This window comes from Pholcus phalangioides, unplaced genomic scaffold (assembly GCF_987345545.1).
Source record: "Pholcus phalangioides strain wild (caught in Gottingen) unplaced genomic scaffold, Ppha-v1.0 ptg000009l_1, whole genome shotgun sequence".
Classification (NCBI taxonomy): domain Eukaryota; kingdom Metazoa; phylum Arthropoda; class Arachnida; order Araneae; family Pholcidae; genus Pholcus; species Pholcus phalangioides.
Genome location: NW_028301602.1, coordinates 29,655,810 through 29,679,409, shown reverse-complemented (window position 1 = coordinate 29,679,409; position 23,600 = coordinate 29,655,810). Strand labels below are relative to the sequence as shown.

General features: G+C 33.3%; 1 protein-coding gene across 4 annotated transcripts in view; it reads right to left on the bottom strand.

Moving 5' to 3' along the window:
* Window positions 1-23,600, bottom strand: part of LOC149082659 (uncharacterized) — a 61,567-nt gene that overhangs the window by 18,596 nt on the left and 19,371 nt on the right. For 3 of the 4 annotated variants that reach the window (XM_089235934.1, XM_089235932.1, XM_089235935.1), the window contains 14 exons: window positions 22,020-22,112; window positions 20,470-20,557; window positions 19,194-19,327; window positions 16,620-16,679; window positions 14,850-14,905; window positions 14,025-14,244; window positions 13,143-13,242; window positions 9,853-12,873; window positions 8,780-8,856; window positions 8,070-8,220; window positions 7,003-7,136; window positions 3,804-3,983; window positions 3,185-3,427; window positions 1,312-1,387 (listed from right to left, as the gene is read on the bottom strand). In XM_089235934.1, the coding sequence (XP_089092060.1) occupies window positions 1,312-1,387; window positions 3,185-3,427; window positions 3,804-3,983; window positions 7,003-7,136; window positions 8,070-8,220; window positions 8,780-8,856; window positions 9,853-12,873; window positions 13,143-13,242; window positions 14,025-14,244; window positions 14,850-14,905; window positions 16,620-16,679; window positions 19,194-19,327; window positions 20,470-20,557; window positions 22,020-22,112 (4,633 nt within the window). The remainder of the gene's footprint in view (window positions 1-1,311; window positions 1,388-3,184; window positions 3,428-3,803; window positions 3,984-7,002; window positions 7,137-8,069; window positions 8,221-8,779; window positions 8,857-9,852; window positions 12,874-13,142; window positions 13,243-14,024; window positions 14,245-14,849; window positions 14,906-16,619; window positions 16,680-19,193; window positions 19,328-20,469; window positions 20,558-22,019; window positions 22,113-23,600) is intronic. The other variant, XM_089235933.1, reaches the window with a different exon arrangement.

Here is a 23,600-nt window from a genome sequence, read left to right as displayed (position 1 = left end):
GTATGTCTATAGAATCAAGAAGTCGTCAGTAATTTGCCATGTATACATAAAAATATGACATTTTAGATACATTTGCCATCCATATCTTTATGCAATTTTTTCTTCTTTTATCAGTCACCTTGTTGGGTAATTTACCTATTGTAGCCTTTGAATTTGTATTTAAAAATAAATTGAAAAAAATTTTATATATATATATATACTAGCTATAATACCCGGCGTTGCCCGGATTTTCTTCAATGAGGCTTTTTTGGATCATGTGATATCTCCCTTTTTCTTTGAGGGACATGCAAACCATGTCTAAGTTCACCAATATGGCGACTTCTTGCGCGACTCATGAAAGAAACAAATCTAGATTTAAAGAAACGTTAAAAAAAAAAAAAAACCTTTTCTTAAAGGGTGCTAGGTATTTTGATCCCCCCCCCCCGAACTTCAAGATATCCATCTCTGCCTGTTTCTGCTTCAAAAAATGCTTAATTAAAGCTGTGGAATTTTTCGATGTACTTTTTACAGGCCCATAATTAATTTTAAAACAACCTAAACTATATGAATTTATGCAGTTCAATATTAAAAGACAATACGGAGATATTAATTTTCATGCTTGAGAAGATATAAATAAACGGTTGAAATCAATGTTATTGCATGGATATCCAACTCAAAGTAGGTCTGGCTAATTACTTCATATCTAATCTCCTGGGCTTCGAATATCTCTAAGCAAACTCAATATTTCAAAAATAGAGTATTTTATACAATTTTTTAAATTATTGATGTGACAGTAAACCCCACCAAATTTCCGCATTTCTACATTAAAATCAGCAATTTTAACACTGATTTCTATGAGAATCACCCTTTTTCTGACCATCAAAGCGATGCTGATGATGATTACGACACCATTTGAAAAACCTCATTACTAGGAATATTGAAAATGTGGCAAACCATTATAAAGGCATAAGTATTATACATACATTGGCAGCGTTGAAGAAATTACAAACCATTGTAAAGGCATATACACGTCTGAAACGCATTGCTAGGGAACCACGGTAAAACCAAAGTAAACGTTCGGAAAGTGATTTTTAAGGCCCAAAAACCATTGTAGCCCAACAGTTTTTTGCCCATTTGGGGCATTTGCCCTGCTCAGACGAAATTTTAAAGTAGCCTATCGTTCAAGTCGGGTCCCATTTGGTATATATGCAAAATTTGGCGATGATCGATCTAAAATTGTAGATTTGTATAGAGAACATACATACACACACAGACAGACAGAAAATCAATTTTATATATATAGATAACTACAATATATCAAGTGAATCATACCTTGCCCAACTGCTTGAACAGGCGGATTTCCTGGCGATGATGATGATTCTCCTGATTTTACAGAAGTCAGAACAAGCTGCAGAGTTATGTTAAAAGAAAGATATAAATACATATGAAAAAATAAAAATAACATCAAAATTATGTGTTCTTTTCTCAGAATCAGATCGATGAAAGTTTAAGGAATAACATTAGCATTAAAATTAATTAACAGAATGAGAAACTTGTAAAATTAAAGAAACATGGAAATAAGAACATATATTTGAAATACAGTGAAAACATGCCTCAGCTTGTGAATTTTTTAGCTAACAAAAATTTTTTGCATGATTTTTATGCTTCGGCTAATGAACATTTTTGTTGATATGAATGCATACACTATCATAAAACAGTTGTGTCATGAGATTGCAATCATTTGATGACAATTTTCATTGCAATCATCATCATCATCATCATCAGAATTAGTGTCAGAAGAGCCCAATTAACTCATGTCCACCTCAATACACTTGTCTTTCTGAAATTCTTTGAACCATTTCATGTGCGATGAAAGATTCAGCTAGTAGAAAATGCATTAAAAAAAAGGGAGCCTATGTTTTCAGAGCAAGCGTTCTTTGAGTGCAAGACTCTAAACATCAAGATGAACAGTCTGGACATTCTAGGAGATTATTTTTTCCATTTGCATGCATCAGACACAGAAATGAGCTGACCAAGTCACAAATGAATAGGGACACCTACAAACTCGATTGTATTGTGTCAACACTAGATTTAGTAGACTAAGTGTCCAAGTGGCATGGTGGTAAAATGCTCATCTACCACCCCATAAAGGTTGATGTCATGGTCCCATGTTCAAACCTGAGGGAGGATATAAATAAGATGTTTCCCTAATTAGCTTGAGGCGACCACCGCTAGACAGCGTCTTCATTTTCAACTCATCTTCTTAATGGCAGTAAATTGCAATATAGCGATATGGCCAGAGTTAGTGTTTGGTGAAGTAGCTTTAGTGAACTAAAACTGGTGTTGGTTGTGTACGATACTGGAATATAAAAAGATCCTCAGCATCTCTCATCTTCCTGTATATTCCCATTTACCAATTTTGAAGCTGTTCATTTTAACCTTCAATCGGTTTTTGTCTTTTTTAGAATATTCCTTGGTATTTTAAAAAAGCCTATCTTTAAATTTTGGGCAGAAGCTGAAACGAATCAAACAATTATCCATAGAAACCAATGGGAAATCATGTTTCGGCTAATGAACGTGATTCCAGAATGAATCATCTCTGTTAGCTGAGGTATCACTGTATATCAGTCACAATTTTAAAATATAATTGTACCTCAATATAATAAAGTTATGGGATCATAAAAAACGTGTTATAAATGATGGAGAATGAAAATGAGGTTTTAATGGAATGAATCTATTTACCCAATATTTTTTTGGAAATTTATTACTATAGGCAATTATGAGGGCTGGACAAATGCCAGGCACCATATCGCCATGGACACTAAAAATTAGTATTGGCACCTAAAATTTTCTATGTGTAGTTACAAAATTGGTATCTCAGGACAATACAAAATTTTTGGAATTTATATCAGCATATCTATCAATAATGAAGATGGTAACTATTCCTGGAAAAGTCTAAAGAACTACTATTTTTGACCAGTTTTTTTTGCAAAAAAAAATGTTTGGCACCTAAAAAGTTGTTCTGGTGCCATGAAATTTTTTTGCAATTTTCAAGCCCTACTATTATTATACTATATTATGCAACAAAGATATTTTTTAAAAATAATATTGGAATAATCAGATTGCTTTACAATAGCATAGAATTGTTTAAAATGACATCTCAGAAAAATACAGAATAAGCCGATAGACAGAGAGCAATGCATACCTGTACAGGTGCATTAGGCAATAGTAAGGGCCCACTTCCTTGAACATTGCTTTGTGTAGCACCAGAAGAAGAAGAAGACAGCAGTTGAAATTGAGACTTTGACGATACAAATTGAACTTTTTGCGAATTCCCAACTTGAGTAGTCAATGACTGTGAAGACAGAGGTACAGTTTGTGATCCATCATTCCCATGTCTGACACTTACACGAAGCAGTTTTTTCTCTGATACACCTGGTCCACCAATCTGAAATGTTTAACAGTTTTTTTTTGACAATAATTCCAATTTTTGGACTAGTATAACAAAAATTCAAAGCAAAAACACATTTAATGTATTAAAAAAAATGTTCACTATATGCAGATAAAATCTAGCATCGAAAAATTGGAAATGCATCACTTCATGTTATAACTAAGATTTACAAGTTTTAATATGGTTACAATAGTTACTTGTGTTCAAAAACGGCATTTCAAAAATTTATGGTTATTGAGAGAGTGTATTTTTAAAGGATTAAATTAAAAAAAAAGTTAATATTTTTCATATTTGTTTTTAGCTATGAATAAGACAGTAACAAAATAAAAAAAAAATCAGTTATCATTCCTTCAATATAAAATGACTCGTTCACCTCCTGAACAGTTGATCTCTTAGCAATTTTTACAAATTCATTTGGTGATTTCAGTAGAGGCGGCTTTATTTGAGGGCATGTGAAGCGATGTAATGGCCAGTGATGCTTTTGGCATGTGCGTGAACAGTAACTGGTGCTCCAACAGCAATAAAACAGAGCCGGTTTTTTGCAAGTTGCACACTGTAATAGTTATAATAAAACAATTATTTGTGTGATTTTCAGTAATAATAGAAATATACAGTCAAACTTTGATATCTTGTGTGAGGAACATCTCTCCCAACCACTTGGGCCAATTGGATGTAATTTTCCATTGATATATCAAAGCAGTTTTTTCTGAAATCCTTGCTATCTTGCAATGAAGATTTAAATTAAAATTCACTGAGTATGAAGCTCTGGTGATTGATGCATATAATGAAGAGAATATTAAAATGAAAATTTTTCTCTTTAATTTAATTAAGAGATATAAGACCTTTAATAAAATAAATATTAGGCCTTCAGAAATAAATATTTTAAAAATTATTGTTTCAGATCTAACAGATAGTGCATAAGTAATAATTTTTTTTCCAAATAAAAAATGAGACCAAACCTTGTATTTTTCAAGATTTCATTACTGATGAATGAAATTCATACATGAGAATTATATTTTTTCTTAAAGTAGAAAAGTTTTTACAAATGAAGTACAGTTAAACCTGGTAAAGGGGCCACTCCTGGGAGAACAAAAATTTGACCCTGTAAGCAGAGTGACCCAATAAGCAGAGTAGGCCATGGCACCACCACAACACGAGTTCAACCTTGGGAATTTATAGATTCAAGTTCATAAAAACCAAAGATAGGGCGATTTTGACTACAGATGTTTTTTTTGTAGTTTTTATGCTAAAAACTAAGTCCAGTGGTGAAGATGCACATAAATAAAATTTAGAAGGGATTGTCACACAGCTCTCTCAAAGTTATCATAATGTGAGCCAGGAACCTTAAGTGCATTGGTGGCCCTCATGATAATGAGATTTGGTACCATAATTTTTGAGAGTAACTGTGTAAATAAGAAATTTGGAAAAAGAGTGCAAACCATCCCAAAAGATGGTCTCTCTCTGGGTGGTCAGCAGTCATGTCTGTCTGTGTAAATAGGAAGGCACGTATCTCCTGCTAGGTAGGGATCTAGAATATATTTTTGCCCAAGAGCCCTACGATACTGTTAAGATGGTCACACTCTCTCTTCTATTCTATAACCAGGCCTCTAAGCCAGGAAGACCATTCTATAGTAAATTCTGCAGAAAAAAGCCATGCAAAATTAGGTTCATTCTGATTTGAACTGAAAGTCTATCAAGCTCCCTTAAGTGGGAGCTTACGCTGTCAAATGATGAGAAATCCATCAATAGTCATTAGTTGAACATCGAGCTTGCATACATTTTATGAAGAGAGAGAGAGAGAGAGAGAGAGAGAGAGTTTATATACCTACAAAAATTTATAAAGGACATTTTCATATAAGTGACCCTTTAAGCAGAGTGTGGAGGTGCAATATCTCTCAGGGGAGTTCAGAAACATAAGAATGCCATTGAAGACAATCTGGATTGTAAAAATGTGACCCTGTAAGCGGAGTGACATGTTATTCTGGTAACCCACTAACAAAGTTTCACTGTATGCACATAAAGTTATGTACGTAAATGATATAAAAGTAACCAAAAATTCATTAACAACATTTTTGCTATCTACCGGTTGAACTCGGCTAATTCAAAGCTCAAAGTCACCAGGAAAAAATTTGAAATATCCAAAATTCAAATTATCCCATCAATCTGTCCTGAATCCACGAAATCACTACAAATTGCAAGTTAAACATCAACACTCACATAGGATAATAATTTTTATAATTAAAATTTTATCATCAGTTGCAAAACTGTTTCTCAAATTTTAATTTATAATTAGTGCAATTGATTTTAGCTGCTACGTTGTTGCATTGTTCTGAAACCAGCATCACTGCAGAATTTTTTTACCATGAAAAGCCTGATTTATACAAAAAGTAAAGTTGATGATCATCCGTTATGAAACTGTTTCCAAATTTTACTTATGCTATCAAGGAAATATACTTTCATTAACATATCACAATTTATACTTTTCATACTCAATGACGACAAAAATATTCAAATTTTGAATGGTATATTTTAATCCATAGGTTGAACAACACAATCATTATCAAGTGAATTAATCACACATTCTCCATGCACTCCAGCTGAACAATTTTAAAATAGGCATTAAATAAATATAAAAAAAAAGTAGAGAAGAAACAGAATTTTAAAACTTTTATTTGTCTTTGAAGATTTGTTTTTTACCAACTTGGTAAAGAAAAGTAGAGCTTGACTTTGATTTGTAGAATTTTTCAAACTAAATTTGCTCATAAAACAAATTATGATTTTTCTCCCCCAACTTTGAATCATACAAAAAATTTGAAAAAAAAATTGAATTAAACTCAAAGTTTTAACATTAAATTAGATAGAAAACTAAATTGGAATTCATAAAAGTACAAATTATCCAAAAATTGAATTAACCAAGTCTTACTGCACATCAGCTGCAATATTATTAAGTTATGAGTTGAAGCATTTTCCACAAATTCTGTGCTCAAAGCACTAAAATCATTAGCAAAGTTTACAAATATTTAGAAAACATTCATTTCTTGAAAAGAAAGAAAACATTGTGGAAACACTAAAAATATCTTGAGGAAGAGGAGCAATGCATATGTGAGATGAAATTTGCTTGTGGAAAAACTTATACAAGTTATTAAGTCATAAAAATGACTGACAATAGGGTACAATAAATAGAGGATGACAGAGTTAAATCTCTGCTTTCAAACAAACTTTGATATTTAAAAACTATGAAGGGTTGAAGAAGCACAATCATACGCACATGTCTGAGGCTTGAAAAATCCAAAAAAAAAAAAAAAATTAAGGTGCCAGTAAATTTCATTTGGCGCCAAGAAATTTTTTTCCTGACACAAACTGGCCAAAAATGGTGATTTTTTTTTACCTATCCAAGACTTAAGGATCTCTTTACATACTAGCAGACATGCTGGCATAATATCCGATAATTTTGTGCCGTTGACTTCAATTAAGCTATCATATGTAAAAAAATGGTAGGCACCAATTCCAATTTTTTAGTTGCCACGGCGACCTGACCCTGGGATTTCTCCAGTCATGCACGTCATACTCACCCACTGCTTCTCTTTTGTCTTTGAAACCGCTTTGTCAATTTCTTTCTGGTGCTGTTTTTTCAAGGCTTCAACAGCTGCCATTTCAGCTTTTCTATTCAGTTCTAATGATGCTCTCATCTCCATCAATGTCAGGTCTTGGAAGGAAGAAAGAGAAATAGTGATCCACAAAAAAAAAAAAAAAAAAAAAAAAAAAAAACTGTTCTATCCAGATAAAAAAGAATTAACTGGTTAAACTGGGAACACATAAAACATTTTTTTATAAAGTCTAACATTTTAAGGTAAGATATTTATTAATTATTTTACCATGTATATATATATATACTTTTTAGTTTAGTTTTGGATTGCATTTTTAATTTGGCTGCTGTATTTTTGAAATATATGGCATTGATATTTGTTACAGGCATCTTTTTGTCAGCCACCCTGTTGGGCATTTTGCTTGTTGTGGCTTGTGTTTGCATTAGATGGTGCTGCAGGATTGAAGGAAACGCGTCGCCACAGACACATGTGAGGAAAAGAAAAGTTTGAATAGTTGAAAAGGCCAGCGTGGTTGTGTGCTGTTTGTCTTTTTACATTTACCACTGTGAATGTATGCTTAATTGTTGTGTCATCTATTACTAGATATTGTACATGTTTATTAATGAATGCGGCCTCCATCTTTGTCAAATGAGTCACACCACAAGCCCTATGACTTAAGAGTTCCATTTTATTTGATTATTACAGAATGATTGTTCAAATTATGCAAATAAATTCAGTTATTCCTTATCAAAATAAAAACAAAGATTAAAAATTTACATTAAAATCTAAATAGAATAAAAATGTCTCTCAGATACACATATATCCCCTGAGGCAAATAGTTCTCATTGAATATACAGTGAGCAGCCATATCTGAGTTATATGAGTTAATTCAAGTTCCTTCTTGGGATACCTCGAACTTCTGTTGCAAAGAACCAGTCTCATGATCAAAATTGTTGGGCATGTGTGAAGCAATAGATGCAAGAGAAATAGAGGACAGAACTCCAAATATCCCCTAGTTATATTACAATACATTGTACGAAAATTTCACTTACTCATGTTATGTCGAAGTTCTGCCATTTCTTGAGCATGATACCATTCCATCTTTTGAACTTTTAATTTGAACAGTCGAATCGTCTCTCTTTGGCTTTGTACAATTTCTTTTAGCTTCTCCACACTATGTTCTGGCTTGCCCACTCTTGTAGCCTTGAATGAATAAATGTATTAAAGAAAGAATAATTTTTTTTTAAAACTTATGCATGAAACTTTTTACAAATAATCTTTAGGCATAATTTATAGCACAGAATGCACAATCTCTGGCCCCCAAAAGGTTTCCTGAAAAAGTATCAACCCAAACGACACCATCAGTACACCAGTTTGTGACCTCAAACAGTAGCCACAGTCATACTTGGTGTTAAAAGTTCCATACTTGGATTACTTGGTTAAGCACTATCTGGTTAAGAGCTTTATCAGTTTTCCCCAGAGGAATGTTTACAATATGCATGTATGGTTTTGTAAAAAAAGCTTTGGCAATTTTTGAGGGGAATTTTTTTTTGTATTTCTTTTTGTTACGTAAATTTTATTGAATTTAATCAGACCACGTTTTTTTAGCTGCATTGTAATGACAGATGTTAAAATTCTGTTACAGTGCACACAAAAAAGTCTGAAACATAGATGATAAAATGCCTAATGATTTTGTAAATATATATAATCATTCACATGCATTTAAATATGAACATCTCATAAAATGAAATCGATTAGATACCTGATTGTTATTTGCTGATCTGTCACTTTCCATAAGAAATATTTTCTTTGGTGGCGAATCATAACTGCTAGCATTTTCTGGAATAAAACAAAAAAAAAAACAAAAAAACAAAAAAAAATATTCAGTGGATTTTTCTTCACGATACTAGTTTAAAAGATATAGCACAATTGATAAATCATGTTTTAAAGAACACTCCAATTAATGTTAAACTTCTGGAATTCTGATGAGTCAAATATCTGTTTTAGTGAAAGTTTTCATGTGACTTCAGAACCTTTCATGTTACTAATCGAAATCTCTCTCTCTCTATATTGCTCTCCGAAACAAAAAATACTTTCGTGGCCATCATGTAAATTAGATTCAAGTTCAAAGTTTTCAGGCTTTTTGGCCGACGTGATGTATAGTTTTTGTCCTTTGACATTTCAAAATTGTAGACTGGGTCAGGTTGACAAGTCAGCCAAAGCGGAGCATGTCCTAACCAAGGATCACAAAATTCTCTTTGCGAACACCCAAGTGCTATCCAACGACATAAAATATTTTCTATGCATTTTTAGAGAAGACCATAGAAAAAGGTTGAAGACCTCTGTGTTAGAGGGTAGTTTTGTGTTCTCATTGAGAACCAGATGTTCTCATTTTTGATGCCATTTCAAGTGTCCTCCTATGTTTGGGAAAATCCCTTCTTTTGTTCTCCTTCTCAGGCTTCTAATATTATTTTTTTTAGTTTGAAACATTTTGTTTCTTGCATTGTTTCTCCCTAAATGTATTGATCAATTGCTGTCTAAATTCCCAGAATTTTTTCCTGTTTTTGCTTTTTTTTTAGCAGTTATGTTATAGTGTTGGAAAAAGTTATTGTTCCAGTTGGTTTTATTTCTCAGAAAAGTGACACCATTTGCTATAGGAATTGAAAAAGTGACGTCACTACGGGTGCGTGCACAAGCACTTTTTCCTCGACTTTCTCAGTTTTTGAATCTGGTAACCCTAATAGAGGATCCTGTTAGAATATTAACGTGGTGTGTATGTGTGCGTGGTTCTCAAGTATAAATGCATGCTGAAATGATAAAAAGTAAAAAAATTACCATATTGGGATTCTTTATTTGTAGAAGCATCTGATAGATGACTTCTAACACTTTCGATCTTCAAAGTAATATCTTCCTTCAAGTTCTCAGCCACTTTATTCTTTTTGCTTTTATCATCACTAATAATTTCAGTCATATTTCCAGTTGCTAAATCCCCATCTGTTTTCTTGATTTGCATTGAACTGCTACAAATAGAAGCGTCACCTAAATTCACCACAGCAGAGGTCTTACTGATGCTTTCTTCTTTACATACAGAACTTTCTACGATATTTACATTTCTCATTTTTATATCTAAGTCTTTTGGAGTTTCGTTCAACAGCGAAATTTTATTTGTGTCAACTGCTGATGGCATTGACTTTAATTTCATACTGAAATTGTTTTCAAAATGCATGTTTATATTTACAGGATCTTCAGATTTGAATTTCTTGATTAAACTATCTTTTATTAAATTCTGCCCATCATTCTCAAAATTCCTCTTCATGGAGCCACTGGGCTTCGACTCATTATGATGAAGAGTTTCATCTGAAGTACAGGAAGCATCCTTTGCTTCAGTAAATTCCTCATCATCATCAGATGAGACATCAATAATGGAGTCTTCTTCAGTTGTCTTACTAGAGCTCTGATCTTTCAAAATTTCTTGTACATCCTCTTCTTCTTCACTATCTGAACTAATTAATTCAATACAGTCAATGACTTTTGAAACACCACTGACATTTCCTGTATTTTTAACCTCTTTTATACTCTTATCATCTCTGCTATCATCTGAAGCAGAGCTTTCTATGGGCTCTGAGACCTTTTGTGGTACTGTATTAGATATAGAATGACTGAATGTTTTGTTCTCCCCATCACCAACTGTTGCATTTTCAGCTTCACTGCTGTCTTCTGCAATATTTGACACAACCGGAACACCATTATTATTGCCCAATAACGAGACTTCATCATTTATGCTTGTAATGTTTTCATCATTGTGGCACAGTTCGTCTGAAGATGCTGGCCCAGTTTTCTTAATTTCTTTTAAATTCTCATCACACCTGACTCCAAGGCCATCATTCATATCTTCGTTTGGTGGCTCACTGCGCAATGGATCTTCTTTTATTTTCTCTTCATCACGATTTAAAGTAACAGACAATTGGGACTTCACACTACTAACCAACTCTTGCTCTGCTTTTCTTTCAACAATTCCTACACCAATATCATCATTTTTAGAAATTTTACAAACTTTCTCTTCATTTGCAAGCGGTTTTTCTTTTGTAGTTGAAGAAAGTTGTTGAAATTTAAGTATATCAGTTTGAAGAACATCATCATGTTCCGTATCCCCACCATTTTCAGTTTTGCTACCACATGCAGGCACTTCAACGTTATTATTAGATTGAGAAAACTCTGAGCTTGCAGAGTCAATGTCCATCGTCTCTGTCTTATTTACTTCATTATCTACAGAAAAATCACTGATAAAGGCTTTAGAACTGGCTGCTTTATCTTCAAGAGGATTGTTGTTAATTGGAGTAGATACATCTGTATCAATTTTCTCTCCATCACTACTTAATGAAACCGAGGGAATATTATCAGATTCCTCATTGGAAACATTTTCAGCGTTTTCTAGAGATTCCAATACAGGATTCTCCTTGTCACATATTTGGTCTTTCGTTTGCGATTCCTCTTCATTTTCTTCCTCCTCAGATTCATCACACGATGATGATGAAGACTCACAGCTTTCATCATCTTCTTCTTCTGATTCTTCTGAAGAGCTTTCATCAGACGCAGAGCTTTCTTTTTCTGCACCTTCTTCCTCTTCACTTTCTTCATCACTTCCTGATTCACTAGAAGCAGCGGAATGGCTGTCTTTGATTTCAGTCATGCCAAGTTTTGCCAGACAGGACTGAATAGTCTTATCAAGCTTCAAATTGAACGCATCAATTTTTGGAGCAGGAGGTGTGGTGATGACATTTGCACTTGCTTTGGTATCTGAAGATGGCGGCATTTCTTTCTTTTCATTATTTGATGGAAATGAAGTTGCAGCAATCTTATCTTCAAGTTCCTTATTTCTTGAGTGATCCTCTAGAGCTTTTGTATTATTTTCATTAGTTCCTTCAACTTGCTTACTAGGAGCACTTTTTTCTGTCTCAGAGGTTGATAGTTGTTTTTTCCCTTCAGAAGTGATCTGATTATCAGTTAAAGATCTCAAACTATCTTGGACCTCTTTCAGCAAATTGACTACAGTGTTATCAACATTAGAAGTGATGGTAGGAACAGGATTTTCTAAATCCATGGGTACAGTGAGATTTTTATCACCTGAATTATGAGGAACTTCAGTATCAGCTGAGGGTACATTATGAGGATATTCTGAAACTTCATTTTCTTTACTTAGGTCTTCATCTGCTATAGTATTTACTGGAGATTTTCTGTTCTCAGAAGTCCAAGAAACAGCACTATTTGATTGGTCTGACTTGATTGAAACTCTGTTGTGAGGGCTATCAGCACACACAGATAAATTTTTTTCATTACTACTGCACAGCAAGTGCTGGTTCTCATCTATCACCTTTACTTGATCAATGTCCATCACTGGAATAGAACTACTTGATGGTATTGCACATGAAGAGCCACTGTCAGAGGTCTTAGTTTTTATTCCTCTTTCATCAACAGGAAATTCATTCTTTGTAGAGTAATCAACTTCTCCCTTTTCCACTTCTGATGCAATGTCTGTGGAACCATCCTTTGAATCAGTACCCATAGAAAGTATCTGTCTGAGTTTTTTCAGGGTAGATTCAAACCCACTACCATTGACTGGACTGGAAGGTGTAATGATGTCAGAAATTTGGTCTTTAATCTCACAATCATTGTCTTGGTCTTTTTCTTTGCTAATTTCGAACACACCACTGGGAACATTTTTCTTTGGAGAAATTGCTGCATTGGAATCATTTGTTTGAGATTCGCTGGAGGATTCAAAGCTTAAAGAACGACTCACTCTTGCAAGTGCTTCTTTCGAAATTTCATTTTCATCTTGTAAAACTTTGATATTAGACTCTACAAGAGATAAACAGTAATAATAAGATTAGCATAAAAATGCTAATTTTTACATGAGCTACAGCTCATTTACAAAAAATTAAAAATTATTTAATTTACAAATGGAAAGGTATACAGCGAGAAATGGCTTAACCAAAGTTTGGTTTATTTAAGGTAATCCTCATAGATGAACTTTGAAAATTAAGTGCAGTAAAATGATGTGCAAAATGCTTCGCATTGCTATAAACTAGTTTGAGAAATGCTTAAAAAATTATATTAAGGCTATTTACCAGAATCAGAACATGTGGTCGTAGGTAGCGGTAGCTCATATGAACTTTCTAGTGTACAATTATTTATTGAAGGTGTTGATGACTCTTCTTTGACAGAAATCTGGAACATAAATTTGATTTTAGAAAACTAAAAATACCAGATTTTTATATTTAAAATAAATAAAATGAAACTACTACTAATAATATATGTTATATCCTTTTCACACCCCTCAACCCCAACTGGATAAAAAAAAAATATTTTTTGGTTGACTTGTGTTTATTATATGTCAAAGTGCCTCTTAAAAGGAAAATTTAATTTAAAAAAATTAACTATTAGGATCAATATCTTTACTAGGACCATTTTGTGAGTTTCTCATATGAGTGAATTTCTCATTGCTTTCATTTGAAAAAAGAATCCATTAAAAAACATTTAAAACCATTCAAAACAGTTAAACATGAGGGTGTGTGGCGATGCTGTCGGCAAGAGTGTGTAGGTGTTGGTTTCGAATAGCATAAATCTGCCAACACCTCGTTATGTGCGCGCGCCTTTTCTTAGCCTCTCTTTCGCTTTTTGGCAGAGAAGGCTTTGGTTTCTTGCAGAGTAGAGATGTCTTTTGACTGTGTGTCCGTGTATTATTATTTCGTATATATGTGTTAACGTGCCGTGTGTTTCTTCTAATTAATAAACCGTATATTTAACCGTATCTAGAATTGAACAGTCTTAGTGGAGTCAAATAAAATTTAACTATGGATAAATAGCTACTTCAATTTAAATGTCATTATCACCTCCGGCAACTACATATGGTGTCCACAGGTGGACTTCGTGAAACAACAGGTTTATGCACATTAAAAAAATATTCTCTGGCACAGTCATTGATTAAAATAAGAATATAAAAAAAATACCTTCTCAATATCAATGCCATGGAAAGAAAAGATTTTATTATCAGGATCAAATGGTGTTCTATAAGGTGCATATTCAAATTTCCCATATTTTCTTTCCAGATGTGCAACATGAATACTCAGCTCTTCAAGAGCAACATCATAATTTCCTTTCTTCTTTGGCTTACTGGTTGTGGGCATTTCTTTGGATAGATGATAACACTGAGAGACAGAAACCCAAGCTCTACAAATTAAAATCAATCATACATATGAGTGAAGGCAAGAAAATGTGATGGATACACATACATAAAATAAAGAAACAAATTTGCATTGATATGAAAATTATAATCAATATAACTTTATTTTTCACACAGCAATTTCGTGTCAACCATCACTCCTAACTTGCTTAAGACCCCCCCCCCCCAGCATTTACCACATAATTTGGTGTCATTGCATGACATTAACTATAACAAGGATTTTCAATCTTTTACACAGTTGCAGGCTGTATTGAAAATTTCAAAGAATTTTTCAGACTATCAAGCTTACTAATCATGTGCTATAGCAATATTAATTACCAACAAAACAAAAAACAAACCAATGATGAAGATAAATATCTAGGAAAAACAATATCAATGTCATGAAGAACTCCCTGGTTTTTACAATGTGGTACAAATCCCACAATAAGAGAGATGTACACGTGTCTTATGTCTTGTTGCTCACTTTGATAAACAATGTTGTCAGTTTTTTTAGGCTTCTTCATTTTCTCAAACTTTAAGCAGCATAAATATTAAGAATCTAACAACATTCAAACTATGCAGATTGAACAAAAGAACAATAGCAAATTCAAACCTGTCATGAGCACCAAAAAACCTAGCATCAATGTTGTAATCCTGTATTCTTACAACCTAGGTAAAAAAGAATTTTAATCAACTTAGATAAATAAATAATCATCTATAAAGACAAAATGAGGAAAAATGTGATTTAATCAAATTCATAAAGACATGACAATTTAGAAGTTACTTCACATTATTTTAACACCATAATGATGACTGAATCAATTGAGCCAAAGATAACTTTCTTTGATTTGGCTCAAATTATCTTACACCTGTATAATTGAAATAAAAAATACACAGATTTAGATCACTCAATACCAAAGCCATTACATAAATTTGAAACTTTTAGGTTTGACTTTCCTTCCTCATCAATGATATGTTTGCTACCAGCGTCAAATATATGTGACTTCACAATTTTCTTATTGAGCCCATAGTGTCCCAGACATATGACATATACTTGACAATGGTTATATATGACAATGGTTTATGATAACTGCTGCACAAAATTGTGTGCTTTAATAAATAATCCTAGTTTTGTGATTGTTAAAGCATCTCTTCTACTTGTATGAATGTTAATAATTTATTGAAAAAGAAACCCTAAGCTATATTAATTACTCTATAAAATACAACCAGCTTCATATGTTCTGTATTGAAAACCTATGTAATAACATGGGCCGTTTAATAAATTTGAAAGACAATACTACTAATATATATCAAATTTTGTTTTTGGTGAAGGTTATCACACCACACTTCACCCGTGTGGATGGGTAAATTACTCTGTGCTTGAAAAAAGAAAGATTTTCACCAAATGATAAGATAATTGCTAAAGCAACTGAATATTTTGAAGAGTTGGAAAAATCAGTCAATTTGGTCATAATTGGAAAACATAACACAAGTCTCACTGCACTATAACTTGAGGGAACTAAACTAAAAAATTGGGAAAAACAAATGTCAATTCAACTTATTATGTGAACAAAAAGTTAAAGTTAACCATCAATAGAAAATATTTTACCAGACTAGACTAGCATAAGAATTTTTCCCCCATGTCCAGCTCAATAGAGGCTGATAGTGGGATTAAAAACAGGCTCAAGATGAGCCTATGAAGAAGAGAAAAAATATGGAAGTTAGTAAATGAGTGCATGTATGTGTAAAAAACAGAAGATTTTGACAAGTCCAGGAGATAGGTCAAGATTTTGGTCTAGAAGGCAAAATGCCGCCAATCACGCTTCAGGAAATCATGACGTCACAGCAGGATCAACCCCATTGGACCAAAGCAGCTATCCATCACCCTATTGGCTGAAGTGCTTTTGACTTGATATCACGATTCAAGTCGATTAATCTTTTCGCCCAGAGTGGAATAGGGGAAAAAAACACCTGCCTTTATGGGCTGTAACGCAAAAAACCCCTTTTTTCATGATGTTTAGTCCTTCATAATGGTAGATAACGACCTCTGCACAACAGATGGCGATCTACCGACGCTGGCTTGTAACAGCTGAACCATGTCGGTTAGGCTTAATGCGCCATTTGCTTCTACGAATTTAATGATGTAGGGCTGTATTTCTGCGGCCGGGTCGACAACACTGTCCAAACTTGTTCCTGGCGAATAATCAGGAGATGCTATATGTTTCAGGCAGTTTCGCTCCTGTCTGTTGGTTCTTCCCACTTCAGTTGATTTTACAGGCAGCTTAACATGGTCGCTTGCCTTGGACCTAATGGAGGGTCCTAGAAAATATTTTATCAACAAAATAAAGATATATATATATAAATTGATTTTTATACCACATACTTTTGCTGGCCAATAGGGAAAGCCTTTCAGTTTCGCCCAAACCAATGGATGAGGCTTGCGCTACAAAGAAATAAATAAAAAAAATTCAAGTTATAAAATAGACACAATTACTAATAAAGACACAGACATTGATGACAAATGAAGAGCTTATTTTCAAAAGAGAACATTTCCATTTTTTTGTCCAAATTTACTTTTCAATAATTTCTGAATATTTGGTTGGGATGAGCTCTGTCAGATTATGAAAAAGGGTTTATTCTTCAAATGGGAAAGTTTTTGGTAGAAATCACAATGCAAAGTTAGTAGTTTCTACCAAATGGAAATATGGTATTATTTCCATAATACATATATTAAAAGAACATGACAAAGCAGTTTTCTTATTTGCCTAAAGGGATTTTTTTTTCTTCAAAATGACACATTTTCAGTAGTGATTTCAAAGTCACATTACAAAATGATCAAGTTTCTTATGCTACTGACAGGAGGGCAGTAAAGGTACCTTACTTGGCTAGGTGAGCCCTTCTGAAATCAACAGGTGGCTTAGAAATTTCCAATTTTTCAGTCTTAAAAACCAGCTCTGAATTTAATAAAGTAACATACATTTGCACTAATTTTCTTTCAACATTTTCAAAATTTTAATAGCTCACATGAATATTGAACAAGAAACATAGTATTTAAATATTCTTCTAACACTCCCATATTCTACCCATTCGGCTATTTTTCACTTTTGTAAAGCAATTCATTCTGGAGGAATAATTTTTTTACTTCTTAACTGTGAATTTAGCAAAATTGGAAATGTTCTTTATTGAAAATAAACTCCTCAAATGCACTTACTATTGGTGTGAGATTTTATGTACACTTGTCTGTCATTCACTTCAATATTTTCCTAACTACAGTATTCTCCCACATTAGCGTGCTGCCAAACTTGAGGGATTTTGGCAGCTCGAGATTTGACTCCAGATTTTTTAACGTTTGTATCTGATCAGTTCTCGGTATACTGGGTAAAGGGAGGTTTAATAAAAATCATAACATGCATTTAACCACATGAATGGATTTACAAAATAAAGATGTTTAAGAATTTTCCAGAATCTGTGATTTGAATTTTCCAGTATTCCCAGCATAATGGTCTCCCTCGATGTTTCCCGGCACGTCGGCTAATGAGAGAGAATACATTAACTACAGAGCTGTTGCTTTAAATGAATCTAATAAGAATAATATTATTTTTTGCATTGACAAACTTTTGTATCAATATTTTATCTCTAAGGGCTGCAGCTAGAAATATAAATCTGCATGTTGCAGGTAAAGGACACTTATGTCCATTTTCATCAACACTGAAATAACAATACAGTGAAACCTGTGTATAACGATACTGTCTATAACAATATTTTCTTTGGAATTCCTATTCAATAAGAAATAGCACAAATGCTCAAACTGTCTACAACGATAATCTGTACATAAAATATTTATGTACAGATGTTCTCGAGGGATACTTCATCAGAACATGCCAGAATTTCCTCGTTAATGATGGAAGAAACACGCCACCCATATCGTCAGCTTGGACAGGCTTTATTAACCTCAGTCGTGACAAAACTTTCAACACTTTGCAACAGATGGCTCCCCAATTCGCATCCAAAGACCACTCGGACGCAGCAAATACAAAGGCGAACTCTTTGGATGACCAGATGTAAACATCACCCCTCTACGACTCATTCGTGTGAATTCTGACCACGAGGTCCTGATGACGGCTCTCCATTGAAGAGCCGAAACGCGTCGACCATTCGACCAATTGAATTTATTTGTCTTGAAAACGTGGCAATTTTTGTATAAATTAAAACCAGGCAAAGTTTCGCATTTTTGTGATAACATAAAATATTTGTTCTACATCCATACAGTATCATTATAGACAGGTTTAAATGTATTAATTTGTAGTACTTTTGTTAAACTACACATAAGTATAGGATACTAGAGGCTGAAACACACTATACTGATGTTGTGAATTCTGATTCGTGGAAATTCTGTGGTGTGGAATTTGTCCATCACAGAATTTCCACGAATCAGAATTCACAACATCAGTATTGTGTGTTTTGGCCTTGAGTCACATTTTAATAAATAACACAGAAATATTCACTTTATAAAAGAAGCAAGCTCCATAGAAAGACACAGTGAAATATTTTTTTAAAAGGCTCTCCTGTAAAATGCCTCTTTTGCGACATGGTGCCCTTTACCTCAGCTATACAGAAATGTACTCTGTCGCTCGGGGCCAGAACCTATTTTAGTGTAATCTCTCCCTTTATTTTAAAAGGAAAAAGACTAGGCAACATTCCTGGTTCAGTGTCTGGGGCACCAGATCTCACTGCCCTCCCTTAATTGTGGCCCTTATCTCACCACCATCTCTTCATTAAAAGAGGAGGAAAAAAACTATACAGAATGAAGTTCTCTTCTGGTTTTAGATATAAGTTCAAAACTTAACGTAACTTTGATGTTTGTTTCATAAATTTTATGAGCAAGCACTCTTCTGAAAAGCATAAATTAAACACACTAAGCATCTAAAAATAAAGCATAACTTAAAAATGCACATACACATAACTCAGAAAACCAATATTTGTTTCTTGTAGCAGCATGCAGAAAACAATCAGGACAGACTTCAATTTCTGCCATATCAGCTTCACAGCTTTTGACTAGGGATTTGGCACTTACAGACAGTGGGTGTTGAGCTAATGAAGACAAAAAAATAAAAAACCATCATTGACTCAGTAATCAAATAGATATGCTCAAAGTCTATATACATATATAATTTATTTTTCGTCAGTGCGCTTTTAATGCATACCTTTTATTTTCATCTGATCATTACAAAAATTTGGCATATAAAGGGGAATTTGAATGTGGTTAGACCGAATTTTAGAAATTCTTCCTGGTTCAATTTAACGGCGAAACAACCTGTTTGCTTTGTCCCCCCCCACAAGCATTTAGAATAATTTGAAGTTTGATAAACATCAATATAAGTATGTCATTTTCAGAATGTGTATTTTCTCAGAATCTGAAGAGAAGAGGATGTAAAACAAATCTGAAAAAAGGTCCTTTTTCCAAAAAGCTATAGACATTTCAGAAAAAAATGTTTAGAAAGAATAAGCTCAAAAATCACATTTTTCATAAAATCATTTTGAAGATTTCTGCAATGTGTGAAAAGCAATCTAAAGAAAACAAACAAAAATTACAAATTTCTTTAAAATGTTTTTGTGACAGCTCATAATGAAGAAACTGGCACTAAGAATGGTTAACCCTTTAAGAGGCAATGACGAGATATCTCGCTTCCATACAAGCCACTTATTTCAGCATTGATAGGCCCAGATGTTTTGTAAAGTTGATCTCTCAATGGAAAACTTTTTCACCTTTACTTTGAAAATCAGAAAGAAGCCTACTTCATTAAAAAAGATATGGCATTCTGAAGGGGAGTTTAGAGATTCATAATTGCTGCTTAAAGGGTTAATTATAAACTTTTGTGAGGGTATAGTTATCTTACATTGATGATTTTGATAACTCAAATTTTGGATAATTCAATTTTTTTTTATAATACCCTTGAAGCTCAAATCAAGCAAGTTTGACTATGTACCAACATAAATGATAGGCTACTTTGGAAGTTTGTCTATAGATTAAATGTCCAAAATCATCAAAAAACTGTCAGGCCAAAATGAATATCTGCTAGTTAGAAATAAAATCAGTAATTTGTTTTTCAAAACATAAATAAGAAAAAAAATTAAAGTTTTGCTAATTTGTTTTTAAGACATGAGTAAGTTCAAAGACCATCAAGGAATAAACACAATGATTTGTAACAAAGAATAACAAAGCAAACACTAACAGCCATTGAATACACAGGAATTATGTTGAATCCATTTAATATCAGCAAGGAAAGATTCTGTGCAGCCATACATCTTAGCTTTTACATTCTGAAAGACAGAACATGGTCAAATTTATTCGGAATAACGTTTACATTGAAAAGAAAATATTATAAAATTAAAAACATTATGCCACTAGCACTGTAACTGATATTACCATCAACATAGAATTAATCTCGGGGTACAGATAATTGATGATGAATAAAAAAAAAACAAGAGAAAAAGTGATTGGTTGATTGACAAAATAATAACAAACTAGAGAAAATGTAATTTTATGAAAACTTTTACACACTGAAAACTATTTTTCCCCCTCTCAAAATTTTATGGGGATGATATGATATTTAATACTTTTTTCTTATTATAAAAAGAATGTTACTCAAAATCAGTTTCACCTCAATGGCCTAAGCTGGATGAAATAGTTACAGCAGCACACATACATATGACCAAAAATGCTTCATTTTGAAAGATTATTCTTGAGGAGATTCATCCTTAGTGGGTTTTATTGATATAATAGCTCGAAGCTAATCTAAATGATTTATGGTTTCAATCAATTCATAATCATGAAACGCAAAATATAATGCCCATTAAGAACAAATTTTATTACATATTTTTGGACCAAAAAAAACCCTACTTTTCTTTTCATAGTCAGGGCCACTGTATACATGGTTCAGAAAATGATGTAAATATGCATTGTTCAAGCATGTGATACATGAGTGCTGCATTCAATTTTGTCAAATCAATAAAAATACATTTGTTTTAATTGATGCAAAGGTCTTCAAATTAGGATTCACAAATCCTATTTCTTATATACATTCTTAGTATTATAGTTAACTTCACACATGTTATATTTAGAAATAAAATATTTTAGAAATTTGTAAGGGTAAAATCCTTGAATGGGACAGATTAGCTCATCTGGTCTGATTTTGTTTTGTATAAGCTCAGAAAATATAGGTCAAAAAAGCTATTGTTTACTATTCCCGGAATGACCTCTGTCAGACCAGACACGGCCCAGGTTCTGTCCCTCCCGAGATATAAGCCTTTTACCCATGTGGGTTGGGTCATGCTCGGAATGACCTGGAGCCAATCACCCATGGATATGGTGGCCTAACTATATAACCTTTTATCGACTGAATTCAGATTTGGATTGATTTTTACAATTTTTTCCTTTTATTTCTCCTTCTGATCCTTCAGTTTAGACATATCAATCAAAAAATTCATGAAAAAAAATTTCCCCTGTATGTTTCCTGGACTTAGAAACAACATTAAAATTAAAAACAAAAATAAATTTTATTCTCTCTTAAAAATAGGTAATTAAAAAAATTAAATTGATAGCATGTATGTTGAAATGATTGAAATTTTTGCTTTGTAAATTAAGTTTGGCATTTCACACATTCAAGGAAAAAAAATTGAGTGCTTTCATGAACAAAAAATAATTATTTCTGATTAATAAAACTGATGTTCCCAACTGAGAAGATTGGTCATTAAAAGGTTAAAAACAAAAAAATGCACACACCTTTTCAATGGTACCAAGGTCTATGGGATGAATGACATAATGAAGATATGATGAATAATATTCTACTGGCACAGGTTGGTGAAATGCAGCTGGCTGAAAAACAAATAATATATGCATAATCTATATATATAAATACAAGATATACGGAAGACTGGATGTTGTGAAGATATTTATTATTTCAGATGTTTATTTTTTAAGGAAGGAAAAAACTCATCTCTGCCTCTACCGGGAGTCGAACCCGGGTCCCTCGATTGCCGGACGAGTGCTCTGGTCACTAAGCTACAGAGGAGATAGAGATTTTCCTTCGCTAGAGCGTATATATGCCGAACGGAATATCTTCACAACATCCAGTCTTCCGTATATCTTGTATTAACAAGTGGAGAGCGACATTCATGTCATATATATATATAAAATTGATTTTCTGTGTGTGTGTTCTCTATACAAATCTACAATTTTAGATCGATCATCACCAAATTTTGCATATATACCAAATGGGGCCCGACTTGAACGATAGGCTACTTTAAAATTTCGTCAGAGCAGGGCAAATGCCCCAAATGGGCAAAAAACTGTCTGGCAACAATGGTTTTTGGGCCTCAACAATCACTTTCTGAACGTTTACTTTGGTTTTACCGTGGTTCTCTAGCAATGCATTTCAGACGTGTATATGCCTTTACAACGGTTTGTCACTTCTTTAATCCAGTAAGAATATGTATAAGTATAATAGTTTATGCCTTTATAATGGTTTGCCACTTTTTTCAGTAGACGTCAGAATCATTATCAGCATCACTTTGAAGGTCAGGCAAAGGATGATTCTCATAGAAATCAGTGTTAAAATTGCCGATTTTACTGTATAAATGCGTAAATTTAGTGTGGGTTTCCTGCCACATCAATAATTCGAAAAATTGTATTGAATTCTCGATTTTTTAAATATTGAGTTCGCTTAGAGATATACGAAGCCCAGGAGATTAAATATGAAGTAATTATCCGGACCTATATATATATATATATATATATATATATACTTTGAGTTGAATATCCAGGCAATATAACATTAATTTCAACTGTTTACTTATATCTTCTCAAACATGAAAATTAATGTCTCCGTATTGTCTTTTGATATTCAACTGCATAAATTTATGTGGATTTATAGGATATTTTAAAATTAATTATGGGCCCGTAAAAAGTACATCGAAAAAATTCCACAGCTTTAATTAAGCATTTTTGGAAGCTGAAACAGGCAGAAATAGATAACTTGAAGTTCCGGGGGGGGGGGGGGGGAAGACAAAATACTTAGCGGCCCTTAAAAAGCGAGGAAAAATTCATTTATACGTTTCTTTAAATCTAGTTTGTTTATTTCATGAGTCGTGCAGGAAGTCGCTATATTGGTTAACGTGGACACAGTTTGCATGTCCCACAAAGAGAGAGATATCACGTGATCTAAAAAGCCACATTGAAGAAAACCCAGGCAGCGCCGGGTATTATAGCTAGTAATAGCATAATAAAATTGTAGTGACCGATCATAAACGATGCTCTGTGACGTCACGATGTCACGTTTTCCCGTTGTAGCGTTTTTCGCCTTGT